The following is a 13,768-nucleotide window of genomic DNA, read 5'->3' as shown; positions in this document are numbered from 1 at the left end:
TGGGGCGGCAGATTCCCCGACCCTCTTTTTATTTGTTGCTGCGGCGCCTCGGTTTCCTCGGAAACGGAGGACGCCGCCCTCTCACGAGGCGCAGAAGAAACCGCAGAGCGTGCTTCTGACGCTCCCGAAGGAGGATTAGATCTCACGGATCCAGAGAGAGAAAGGACAGAGTCCGTCTCCATCTCATCCGCCAGATCTAGCTGCGAACCCCACGACCGAAGTCGACGCTCAGCCTCAGCACGAGCGGGACCCGAACCGCGAGGAGCGTGCGCCACGGGAGCTTTATTAAAGAACTCTCTCCGACTGCGCAGCTCTTTACGGGAGAGAACGTCACAGTGTCCACAGTCAGCATTCTCAAATGCTACCAGGGCATGCTCTTCTCCCAAACACTCTAAACACAAATCATGTGAGTCACCAGCCGTAATAAAGCGAGGGCATGGAGGCACACAACGTTTAAAGTTTTTTTCTGCCATACCAAAATAAAAAAGTAAGTTGTCAGTTTTTTTGTATTTTGTGTATGCAAATCAGTAATGAAAGATCACAGAAAGAGGGTGTATTTTCACGTGCGTGCTTCTTGAAAGCAAAGAAGTTGATACTGAATGCTCAGTACAGGCTTTTATACTCTCTGGTCTGACGACACCTGCTTAATTACATTAGATTGATTTCACATGTGCTTCAAGACGCGTATAAAAGAGGTGTTCCCCTAGCGTTCTGGTTAGACGCAGTGTTGAAGTTCCCTAGAAGGGGAACTGTACTTTCTCTGTGTAAATGAACATGAACCTTAAAATTACACTTCAAAAATTATAATTTTTTTACACCTTATTTTTGTTTCTCTTTTTTAAGGAAGAAAGAGGATAGAAAAAAAATACAAATAATACATATTAAATAAAATAAAAAATACAACAACACATCGGAACAGTTGATTGGTCACATATTGCAGGTATTTGTCCATTTTTTGTTTTAAAAAAAGTCATCCTCTCCATATTTTGAACGTTAGATATGAATCGTTAGATAAACCCATTCAGATTTTATAGGGGACTTCAAAAGATTCTTGAAGATAGTCTCAATCAGGGGCATTGCTAGACCCCACTTACTGGGGCATGTGCCACAGTACACAATACAGTTTTTCTTTAAGTGTATTAATTAAGAGTGGTCATCTCAGAATAAAGAGGTTATTCTCTGGGCAGGAACAGATTGTGCTATGGACTTAGTTTACAAAGAAATGTATTGAGATTATTTAAAGACTTGATATCTTATCTTTGGGAAATTGGCACCGAGCATATGCACATTGTAATAAATGTCTCAGCAAACAATTAATAATCCATTCAAATACATCTTTTTTTCAGGAGGGAAGTAACTGTGTTTGCTTTATTCCTACTGTTTTGAGTGAGGATCAGCATTGTTTATTAAGTAAGGAATTGTTTATGCATTGTAAATTCCTTATAAATAACACTTAAAGGCTGTTATTTTTAACAGAATAAAGGAAATAACAAATGAACAAAAGTGATTCAGCACAAATATTATATAAATTTTTAGATACAAAAATGAAACCAAACGACTGCATGAAATAAAAAATCTTTTCAAATAATTATACGAACGTGCAGTATACACATTGCTGAATACTAAGTGTCAAAATACATGTTTTCTACATACAACAAATTTGAAAACAACAACAACAGCAATAGCCTATATTTAAAAATATAACAATATAATAAAACCTTCCAGTGTTATTTAGAAGTTTAAAACTGAACTAGATTTTATTTTTTTAGAGATAATTTTACTAATTTACCAACAGCCTAAAAAATAGGAGACATTCTACCAGAAATATACATTTTCACTTATAAAAATGTGACAGGGCCTGAACTAAGTTTGTCATTTATAAAAAAAATCATACAAAAACAAGCATATAATCATATACAGTTCAATGAGAGAACGCATCCTTGATCACTTCAAAGACTTATGTATTTGTGATATTTAAAAAAATAATTATTTTAATAATCCAAGAATTTATCACTTTTTTTGATGTTAACCATTCTAAGAGATTTAATAAAAACATCAATTTCTATTTAAAAATGTGTAAAAAAGGCTGCGAATTCGAGAATTTTTGCATGTGAATAAAATATTTTCCATACAAAAGAAAAAAGGTAATAATGTATTTCTCTGGCATATCGGTTTTACTTTTATTGTAACAAATAATATCTTGTAGCTGAAAGGGGCTGGAAGAAGGAATGTAATTACCTATGTAAAGATATAAGCTATTCCAAAAGCTTTTTTGTGTTTTCACACTGAAAAAAATTTGCGAATTCTTTGCGAATCAGGGTTTCTTCTTCAGTTTTACAAACTATCAGAATATACTTTGCCAAAGCACTATTCACTGGATATATTTTATGAAGAACTTTAAAATTAACCTCTCTCGGGAATGCAGTATTTATGAGGTAATAGCCAGGCATGTTTCCAATCGATTAGATCAATGAAGGATGACCAGTAAATTTGCTTTTAGGAACATTATACTTTTTATTTAGAAAAATTCGTAGAATATTATTACATTTTTATTAAATACACTAATTCCATTTAAGTTCAGCTCTGGTTCTTAATTTATTCATTTTCTATTCGAATTAGTCTCTTTATTTATCTGGGGTCGCCACAGCGTAATGAACCGCCAACCATCACTGGGAAACATGCATACATACTCATTCACACACATACACTACGGCTAATTTAGCTTACCCAATTCACCTGTACCGCATGTCTTTGGACAGGGGGGGAAACCGGAGCACGCAGAGGAAACCCATGTAAACGCAGGGAAAACATGCAGACTCCACAGAGAAATGCCAACTGACCCAGTCAAGGCTTGAACCAACAACCTTCTTGCTGTGAGGCGGCAGCACTACCTACTGTGCCACCGCGTCACCCAGCTCCAGTTTTTTTAATAACATTTTCATTAAAAACTAAATGAGATTTTATAAGTTGAATTAGGCCTAAAGGAATTGCTATGCATCCTTTATCACTGTCAGCTTCTCCTCTTTCTGTTGATGTAAGTAGTTGTGTTGCACACATTTAATGTTAAACTCAGTGCAAATGTGACAGGACTGACAGAAACATGGGGACAATTGTAAATGTATGTGTATTATATATTTGTAGTACTTTTTTGTAGAATTGATTGATAATTTTATGTTTAATCAATTGATGTGAATGAAAACAATTTAAACTTGCTATTTCTGAAGTATTTTTTTCTTCTAAATAACAGTTTTTAGCCTAACAAAACTATTAAAGCAGTTGGTTCAATTGGGCTAAAGACAGAGGAGGACAACGTTTCTACAGTGTAAAGTGTTTTTAATAAAGAACAAAATTCTGAGAACCAAATTAATGACATAACTGCACGTAACATGGAATATTAGCATGCAAAAGTTAGTCAAATAAAGATTCAAACCCAAATCAATTACAGAATTATTACTGTTGTTAGACAGTGCTTGACGGAAATCGCGCACTGGACATTTAAGATGATCTAATATGGCGGCGGCACAGTGGTGTTGCTGTGGTTACCAGAGTCTGTGTCATTCTAGTAAATGCTAGAGGTAGCGTTTTCTGGACCACTAGTGTGGCCATCGTCATCCCCAGGGCACAAGCGGCCAACTTGGTGGTCATGAGAGCATAGTGGGTTGCTGTGCAAAGCTCATGCAATAATTCTGGAGAGGAACCGACCTCATGCAACTCTTGGCATGCAAGGTGGAGGTCACCTGGCCCACAGCAGTGTAGTCTTTGGATGAGAGACTCAGATAATCTAAGTGCTTTGGACAGGAATCTAGGCTGACCTTTCCAGGCGGTGGTGCCTTGCGGGCAAAGATTGACCAAACTAGCATGCTTCACCTGGGGAATCGCATTGTAACCCCTGGTAGCTCTGCCATTAAGGGTGGTGAGGGCAGGAGTGCATGAGGACTGAGCAGAAAAAGGTGCCCTTCGTTACTGCTATAGCACACTGTGCATCTCTGGTAAGAAGGGTGTGGGGGTCTTGGAGGGTTTGACTCTCTTCTTGGCCCTCATGTAACACTTGTCTAGTCTGTCCAGTGGTGGAACTGGAGGACCAGCCATGTTCGGTCCAACCAGCAAAGCAGCTGTGATAGCACAGCCAACATATCCGATTCCAGGTCCGAGACCTCACAACCACCGGAGGGGGGGACCGGGTTCGGACTTTCATCAGGATATGTAAGCCCACCCTTTGAAGCTGCGTCGGACACATCTGGTCCTCTGTGTCATCAAGTAAGACTGCGGCCATCTCTGGGGATGCACCGCCACACTCACTTGAAGCTTGGATGGAGCACACTATGGAGGAATGAGGGGTCTGCCGGCCCGAAGGTGACAGATGAGTCCCCACTGTGACCCTCAGGTCTGCCCGAGTGCTAACCGACTTAGCACTTGAGGTGGCACAGCCTAATACTAGAGCATGCTGCGACCTCATTTGCACAACAGTCATGCCCTTGCTGTGATGGCATGAAATGTCTGCAAGCACCGCCTCAACATGCTGAACCCCAGAGATGTGACACAATGCTCATGCACGTCATCTGGGGAGAGGAAATCACTGCACCCAGAAATGCACAGTCAGAATGAAATCTTTAAAAAGATGCATTGCTCGACCCTGTCTTGAGGGAATATGTTCTTTTATTTGAGACTGCTCTTTTAGCCACCAGTGAAATGCCCTGGAAATATACCCAGTTTAGCCACCGCTTTATGCGTTGTCATATGGTCTAGATGAAGTACTGCTTTCTTTATGGAAGACAGCTTAGTGTATGGTTCTCTTCAGTCTTTCATGAGGCTCTGAAGCAAAAAGTCTAACAGCTTGCTCCACATGTGCTGGTTATATACTCTACTAATTATTTATCACCAGCACCTGTGGGAAAGGCATTCATTGGCCCGTTTTCTTACTCTTCAGAGTGATTGGTCATCTAGCGAGCTCCCAAAGTGTCAGTACATACGACAGTTCCTACTGAAGGGGAACAGCTTGTGCTGTTGATGGAGCTCAGCAAGCATGTAGAGCGTTGTTAGTCCTGTCTTTGTCTTTTACAGACAGGAGTGCAGCATGTGAAGAAAAATAGAAATCACACACTTCAGCAACTACTGGAAACTGAGGATCAGGAATATCCTTCAAAGGCAGATGGATGGGTGCATGGACGGATGTCCTTACCAGGGGCATCACTAGACCCCATTTACAGGGGCACGTGCTCCAGTAAAAATGACCAGTGCTCCAGTTAATGTGTTTACAGTTTACTTTATATATAAGTATATCAATTAAGAGTGGTAATCCCAGAATAAAGATGTTATTCTCTATTTACAACCGAATCAATGCTTGCGAAAGTAATGTAGTTTAACTGAAAACAAACTGACACATACACACAGAAAACCATTCCCGTGTGCTTCACCCATTGCTCCTGCTCCTGGTGTGAATCCTAGTTGTTTAACACACATGGTAAAAAAACTTATACACTGCTTATATGTTGTGAAACGGGCACAACAGCCTTTGATTCAGAGGTGTCGGAACTGAGGTGTCTGTAAATTTTGAAAGTCGGTAAAGCTAATGTTTAAGTAATATGATGATGATCATATTTTGACTAAACATGCCTAATGTAAGATGATTTTTTGTATGAAGTACAAAGGACAGATGATAAGTCAGAGAGGTTAGACTTATTAACATTAATTCTTTACCATCAGAGTCAGGTCTTAGACAAAAGATGATTCTATACATTTTTGTTTTCTCTAGAATTATCATATGAAACTGAATTTCATGCAAAAGATTTCTTAGAAGATCTTGTTTTACTTTAGTTGTGTCTTAACACTGGATTGATTTCTGTTATTTATTTAGAATAATAATTGTATAATAATACTTTAATAATAATAAAACTTTAAAATAATAACAACACTTACATTCATTCATTCATTCATTCATTCATTCATTCATTCATTCATTCAGCTTAGTCCCTTATTTATCAGGGGTTGCCACAGCTGAATGAACCACCAACTAATCCAGCATTTGTTTTATGCAGTAGATGCTTTTCCACCTGCAACCCAGCACTAGGTAACGCCCATTCACACTCACATTCACACAAACACACTATGATCAATTTAGTTTATCTAGTTCACCTACAGCGCATGTTTTTTGACTGTGGGGAAAACCGGAGCACCGAGAGAAAATCCAGGTGAACATGAGGAAAACATGCAAACTCCACACAGAAACATCAACTGATCCAGCTACGACTCCAACCAGCAACCTTCTTGCTGTGAGGTGACACTGAGTCACAGTGCTGCCTACCTTTATTTATTTATAATATTATATTTTTAATTTGTAATATTCCATAGTTATTTATGTAAGGACAAACAAAGGGATATTGGAGAAAGTGTGTGCGGTTGAGGGGGCCCATGCCCCAGTAGAGCTTTATGTCAAGCAACACCCTTAGTTTCCATCATTTTAGGTAGTTATCGTCTCACTGATGTATGCTCAGCTTAATAAGATCCAAAAGTTTGAGTTCATTTAATTTTTAATCACCTGTTTCTAAATGGTCTTGCTCATAAAGTGAGGGGGACATATTCAGCTCATGATCACCACAGCAAACTCATTTCATTTAATCTATTGGCAAGATAAATCTTAGACTAATTTGTCAAAACATAGCTGTATAATATTACAGTATACTTCAATCAATCTAATAAAACATTTAATTGAGTGTTATTTTTTCTTTTAGTGAAACATGAACTCTACAAACCATTTACAACATGGTATATGATTTGGATTTACAAAACAGATAATTTTAAAAAAGATTACATAGAAAAAAATAATAAAAAAATAGGCCTAATGATATTTTAAAAATGGCCACCGTCAATGACGTGTTCTCGCCCCGGAAATTGGCGGTTTCGCTCAAACGTTAATGACACATACCACCTGCGGCTTGTAACTGCAGCTTAAAACAATTGACCTTAACTAAAAAATATAGATGAAAAGAGAAAATACTCTTGCAGTTTAATTCAAGAGGCTGTAAGTGAAATACAGGGGATATCTTTCCAGTTCAAAGGTAAGAAATTAGCAAGCTTATTTAATTTTGTCTAGATAAGTTCAAAAGTGTGTCATATATAGGCTATTTACATTCATGTGGTACACACAAGCCAAGCCAGCATGACTCTCTCTTATTGATAATGTTTTGAAGGGTGTTAAAATAATAAACGGAAGGCTAATTAAATTTAGACAATGTTTATTATTGAACTAACCATTTCAGTTAATATAACACATATTACGTTTACTTGGAAAGTGAAAAGCAGTCAAGTACTGCATGAGCTAGCGCCATCTAGTGGTTGATATTGTGTGGAACTACTATTTCTTGTTTAATGGTGTGCTCGTGAACACATTCTGCTCTGGTCATACTCACAGCTATATTTTTTTGGCGAGAGATAAATTATTATATTGCGTTATATGCATGTTCTCATCAACAACATTTCCAGCATTACCTGAAAGCTTCAACATACTAAAAAGGCCAATATATGAATACTAAGATAATTCACACACTTGAAGGCAAAGTTCACCCATGAATTAAAAATCTGTTCTTAGATTAGGATGAACTATCTTTTGAAATAATGTCAAGCTTTAGTCTTGACTCTGCATTGCGTTTGCATTTTGCTCATTCTTTAAATTGCAGCTTTGTTTCATCTATTTGTGTTTTGTGCTGCTGACCTGAAGGTGTAATCTGTGACGCTGCTGTTGAGAACGGCCGTGCGAGATCCACTACCATCAGCTGGCACCAGAGACACTCGAACCTGACTGATCGCAGCATGACGTCCAACATGCACCAACCACCGCAGCCAAACCTGAGAGGACGACACGTTCACTACCTCCAGCTGATCCACCTGACGAGGCCCTGAGGAGGTAGGAGAACAGGAGAGGAACAGCCTGTGAACCAATTCTCAACATAAAAATAATAACACAATTTAAAACATCAATTTAAAATTAAAAAAAGAAAATAGGAAAAATGAAAAAAAGAAATAGGGCCGCACATTTGATAGAAATAAATTCGATGTTGCACTGTAATGTATGAATGCACGTTTAAGGGGGCTTTCACACTGTTCAATCATCAGCATGTAAAAACATTGAGATATTGTTTTTCTTTAGTATATATTGTGATATGAATACAACTTTAGCAAATAATTTGAATAGCTTTATTAGGAAATCATTCACTGTAATGATTTGGGTGATTTTGTATGGGGTACATCCAAAAATATAATAAACTAATTACAAGCATAAATGGAATAAAGCAAATAGAAAAAACGTGTTTTGGGTACACAATACTGAACAGTATTCAGGTACAGAAATGACATTATAAAATGTAAAATAACACTGCAAAGTCTTCACTGAATAATTAAGATAAATACAGTTTATCCTCATGAAAGCTTCAAGTTAGGGCTGCGCAGATCTGATAACATGATCAAAAATCGGGCCTGATCACGCCGTTTCAGACTCAATCGGAATCGAATGTTACCTCATGATCAAGACTTGAATATATATTTATACTTTTTAAGCACATCTATGAGCACAGGGTTAGACCTCTTTCTTTATTTCACACAGAAACAGCAACGCGTGCGGCATGACATCACTTTGTTGCAGAGAAGATATTGGTTAAATGCTGACAAAGTAGAACACGGAAGCAGCTTGAAGCGGAAAGCCTGAGATGTCTACGGTCTAGAAGTATTGAAAAGTTGACGCAAGCTGTGAGATATTTACATTTGGGATTGCCTGCCGGGTATTTTAAGTTGAGGTGCTGTTTGTTTTTATATTAGATTTTTTATATTTACTATTGCACTAAAGTCCCAAAGTGAAGAATTGATGTTATTTATTAGTTGATTGTTCAAGCGACCTCACAGAAGTGCTCTGTTTGTTAACAGAGTTGTTAAATGTTAAAATAAGGTGAATTAAAAAATAAGAAACATCCTGGATCTGTTTCTTCGCTCTTTTTATTCTTTTTTTTATGTGTTACATATAAAATCCGCATATACTCAATATATATCCGCAGATACACAAAATCAAATGACTCAGACTCTGATCTGATTGGGACATCCCTACTACAAATGTTATAATTTCTTGTGCCTGAATGCTTTAAACTTGCTTGAATTACTAGTCACATGCCTCAAAAACACATACAAATTATAAACTCAATCTATTATGGTTAAACTCTAGTGACTCCACAAATGTTTTAAACTGTTGTGCCTGTTCCACTTAATCCGGACTCGACATTGCACATACAGAAATGTGAATATTGTAGATTTACACATTGCAGTGGTAATGCTGAAAATATATTGTGCACACTAGTACTGGAAAATTAAACCTGAGACCACCTTGAGGCGGTGGTGTGAGTTTGTTTGCGAAAGGAACTGTGGGACTATTGTAAATGTGAAATAACCTTGAACTCCACACTTGTGCACACTTGTTCAGGAAGCACCATGTGCATGCATTTTATACTGCATTCCAGACCACTTAGAATTTTCCCTGCATGTCCTGCTTTGGATTTGAGTAAGAGAGATTGTACAATACACAAGTATAGTGAGTCCATCTGAGCAACTTAATAGTAGCATAAAGCAGCTTTAATGCAACACAAATACAGTGTGCAGATGCAAGTTTCATACAGTGTGCTGCGCATAATTTCACAAAATAAAAAAACAAAAGTCAACAATATATATTGACATGTGCTCAGCTGTTTTCTTTTATTATCTAGTACCTGTAGATAATCTCATTTCTAGTACATGATTGTGATGATGCAACAAATTGTAACAAAATAAGTCTGACACCAGACCAACAATAGGTTGTTTGGAACCACGTGGCTCTGGTGACGCATGAAATTCAGATGGAGAGCATGAAGTAAAAAACTGAATGAAAGTCCACAGAGGAAAGTCCATATTTTTGCGATTTATACCATATTTCAAAGGAGATATAAATAGAAAATAACCCCATATGTTGGGCATGATCCTTATATTCTTGTATCACGAAGTGGGCCGAGTTAACTAAAATATATTTGCCTGTCATCGAGACGGTAGACAGTGTATAATCTATTACCTATACATGAAAAAATACAAATGTTATGGTAAATACTATAGTGCTTGGAAGCATACTATAGATAAATACTTGAATTAAACTGTCGTATTAATTATATTGTGGCTGTGGTACAACACAATTGTAATAAATTCAATAGGTCTCAGTTTTCTATGCTATAATTATACATCATCACAATGCACCACAGCTTTATTACAGTTTACTATGCTACAGTATTCTGTGGCATTCATTAACAAAGAGTTATACACATTATACACTTTGTTATGTGGTTTAAAAACATGTTTATTTTAAATTACTATAGTTTTTCCCCATGCGGATATCTTACATCATGAAATAACAGATGAAAGCATACAAAAGCGTGGACGCATAGTCTACATTATTATTTACTTTTTTTGTAAGGGGGAAAAGTGCTCTACAATAATAACAGTTTTGTTACAAGTGTTGTTTATTCGGCTAAAACACCAGTAAAGACTTGGATTATTGCAAAACAAGCCAGAGATTTCATTGCAGCGATTACAAGGCAGGGTACGTTATTTATATTCTCCTGGATTTCGTATAAGTGTGGTGGTTTTCTTATATATTAACATTTATACACATAGCTAGGCCTGTATATAAGCTTTATTGGTGCTGTCAAACGAACTATCGCGTTCAAAAAAAAGTTTGTACACGTATGTATTGAAAAATGTTTATTAAATGCTGCCTTCTTCCATTTTTCAGCCAGTTTCTCACCTTTACGAGCAAAACTTTTTGGAAGTCTATAAAAGCTGTTCATTGTTTCTTAATTTGGCTGATTTAAACAATTATAAACAACATAAACAGGAACATTTTGATGTTCTGATAACGATTCCTATGTTGAAGAATCACTTCCTGCCCTTCATCTGAATTTTGAGCATCATCAATGACGTCATGTGAAAACATCTTATGTAGAGTGCCAGAAAATGTATCTGAAAATCCCCTAGATATGTAGTTTTGATATTAGATGAAATGTTACATCACAGTTCAGACCACAGTCATTACTGTAGCAATGTAAAAAAAGATTGCAGAATATGACACCACGTGGTTGAACTAGGTATTGCACTCCCAGTTCAAAACACTTTTTTCACTCAGCCCCTCCTATGATGACTCTATATGCAAGTGCAGACTGATGACGCCAACAATAGCATGCCTGACTAAATAAAGCCAAAATCGTGTTTTAGCTAAAAGCAGCAACATGCGATAGAAGGAATAGTTTCCATGTTAAAAGGAGTTTTTGTCCTAATAAACACCTGAAATTTCTATTTTAGAGACGGCTTCTATTTCTCGCAGCTGAACAACAGGATAAACTGTGACAATGATCCCCTCAGGTACACCTCCACAGTCCTGTAACTTGCGGAACTGTGAAACAGAACTGTGATTATTATTATTATTATTACTATTATTATTATTATTATTATTATTATTATTAAATTAATCTACATTTTCATATATTTTATTATCTGTGTACAACTGAAAGAAAAAATTTAGGCTACATTTGTGTTAGTTCACTATTAGAACTATAATTAAACATTAAACGAAAATCAAATATTGAAACAGGATGACACACACAATTTGCAGAAGAAAAATTGATAGCTCTTACTAGTCCGGATAAGAGCGAAAGCTGGCTGGCTTTTGTCAATGCTGTTGACGGAGTAGGTCGAGATGTTGTAAAGCTGTCCGGGGTTCAGACCCTGCAACACATAGGTGGAATGCTTTTTCTCCAGGAAGTCTGTCTTTCTTGGTACACGGCCAACAGGAGCAAAGGCCACAGCAAAGCCACTGATCAAATTCTGAGTGACATCTGACTGATCCCAGCGTAGCTCCACTTCATTTTCTTCTACCCGCAACACATTTAGGCCAGATGGAGGCAACAGATCTGAGAACAGTTAAAGTATTTCAAATGATGGATGCCATCTAAACTGCTGCATCTCAAAACAGTACTCCTATACTGCACTTTTGATATTTTGTCCCTCACTGGACAAACTCAATTCAAATCTTGCAGTTTCTGCTAATGAATCAGATGTGTTGAATGAGGATGACATCCAAAATATGCAGTGATTGGGGCCTACAGAACAGGTTAAAAAAATTACTTATTAAAGATACAGTTGAAGTCAGAATTATTATCCGCTCTTTTATTTTCTTTTTTATTTTCTTTTTTAAATATTTTCCAAATGATGTTTAACAGAGCAAGGAAATTTTCACAGTATGTCTGATAATAGTTTATCTTTTAGTGAAAGTCTTATTTGTTTTTATTTCAGCTAGAATAAAAGCAGTTTTATTTTATTTTTTTACTATTTTAAGGTCAAAATTATTAGCCCCTTTAAGCTATTTTTTTTCGATAGTCTACAGAACAAACCATCATTATACAATAACCTGCCTAATTTCTCTAACCTGCCTAGTTAACCTAATTAACCTAATTAAGTGTTCAAATGTCACTTTAAGCTGTATAGAAGTGTCTTGAAAAATATTTAGTAAAATATTATTTACTGTCATCATGGCAAAGATAAACTAAATTAGTTTTTAGAAATGAGTTATTTAAACTATTAAGTTAAGAAATGTGTTGAAAAAAATCTCTCCATTAAACAGAAATTGGGGGGAAAATTAAACAGGGGGGCTAATAATTTTGACTTCAACTATTATTAATGATTGCATAATGATTACAATAAGCTATAGCAGCTAAAATAATTAATTGTGAGCCTTAGACAAGATTTACACAACACAGTTTTTTTTATGAAAAATCTTTTATGCATTTTGACAGTTCATATATAAAAATACAAACCTTTCAAAACATTTGGTTTTAGAGTACATGTTTGTTTTTTTATGAAAATGGTATATCACTTCATATAAACTATAAAATGTGATTTTTTTTGTGGATTACATGTTTAGTGTTAGTATGTGCAAGTTCTTGACAGATGATTTGTGTTGCTTTAAAAAGTGACATTGACTACATTTACATTGACATCAGCAATCAAATTATTTGGCTTAATCTGAACAATACAATAATCTTATGAAGGTGTTTACATGAGTAACTTTTTGAATGTTCCTTTCATGATCCTGTTTTACATGTTATAGCACATAGATCGATTGACGTCATTACGTCACCACACTGTCCACATTTCATCTGGAGTTTCATGTTACTTCGGCTGTTTCAGTTTTAATTTGTCAACTTTAACTGCAGCTTTGCATTTTTACTTTTATTCAGGAACATTTTATGCATGCCCCCTGTGACAAATGAGATATTGGATGTGAGTATGAACTGCTGGAAGAGTTTAATGAGAATTTAATGGAGATTTTAAGAATTTAATTAAGAATTAATTAAGAATTTAATTAAGAATTTAATGAAATTTGATACCACACACCGTATGGAAAAAAAAAACCTCTGCATTTCGCGATGCAGGTGTCTGTGGTCCTTCACTGATGCAGAGGATAGTGTCAAACTGCTGTGTGTGTATGGAATATCTTGTCCCCAAATGCGGCGAAAATCCTACACAATGGTAGTTTAATGTGTGTATATCTCTGTACTGCACTTTAATAATGCAAACTAAAATCGGCCTACTCCACATGTCTTAATCTGATTTCTGTTTAGTTTAATTACACAACCTTAATCAGATTAAATTAATCAAAAATCTCTGTTTACATGGTAGACTCTTAATCAGAGTATTGTCTTAATTGTATTAA

The 13,768-nt window shown here is 36.2% G+C and overlaps 1 protein-coding gene across 6 annotated transcripts in view; it reads right to left on the bottom strand.

The window, feature by feature from the left end:
• The window catches only part of sned1 (sushi, nidogen and EGF-like domains 1), a 65,113-nt gene that overhangs the window by 17,200 nt on the left and 34,145 nt on the right, over positions 1 to 13,768 (bottom strand). For all 6 annotated transcript variants that reach the window (XR_015493712.1, XR_015493714.1, XR_015493713.1 and 3 more), the window contains exons 21-22: positions 11,691 to 11,966; positions 7,709 to 7,892 (exon numbers count right to left, since the gene is read on the bottom strand). Coding sequence is in view for 2 of the 6 variants with exons in the window: in XM_087257288.1 (XP_087113414.1) it covers positions 7,709 to 7,892; positions 11,691 to 11,966 (460 nt within the window). In the remaining 4 variants the exon portion in view is untranslated. The remainder of the gene's footprint in view (positions 1 to 7,708; positions 7,893 to 11,690; positions 11,967 to 13,768) is intronic.

Source organism: Danio rerio, chromosome 6 (assembly GCF_052040795.2).
Source record: "Danio rerio strain M-AB ecotype USA chromosome 6, GRCz13ab, whole genome shotgun sequence".
Classification (NCBI taxonomy): Eukaryota; Metazoa; Chordata; class Actinopteri; order Cypriniformes; family Danionidae; genus Danio; species Danio rerio.
Note: the sequence above shows the minus strand (reverse complement) of the source record. Positions and strands in the feature narration are given on the sequence as shown.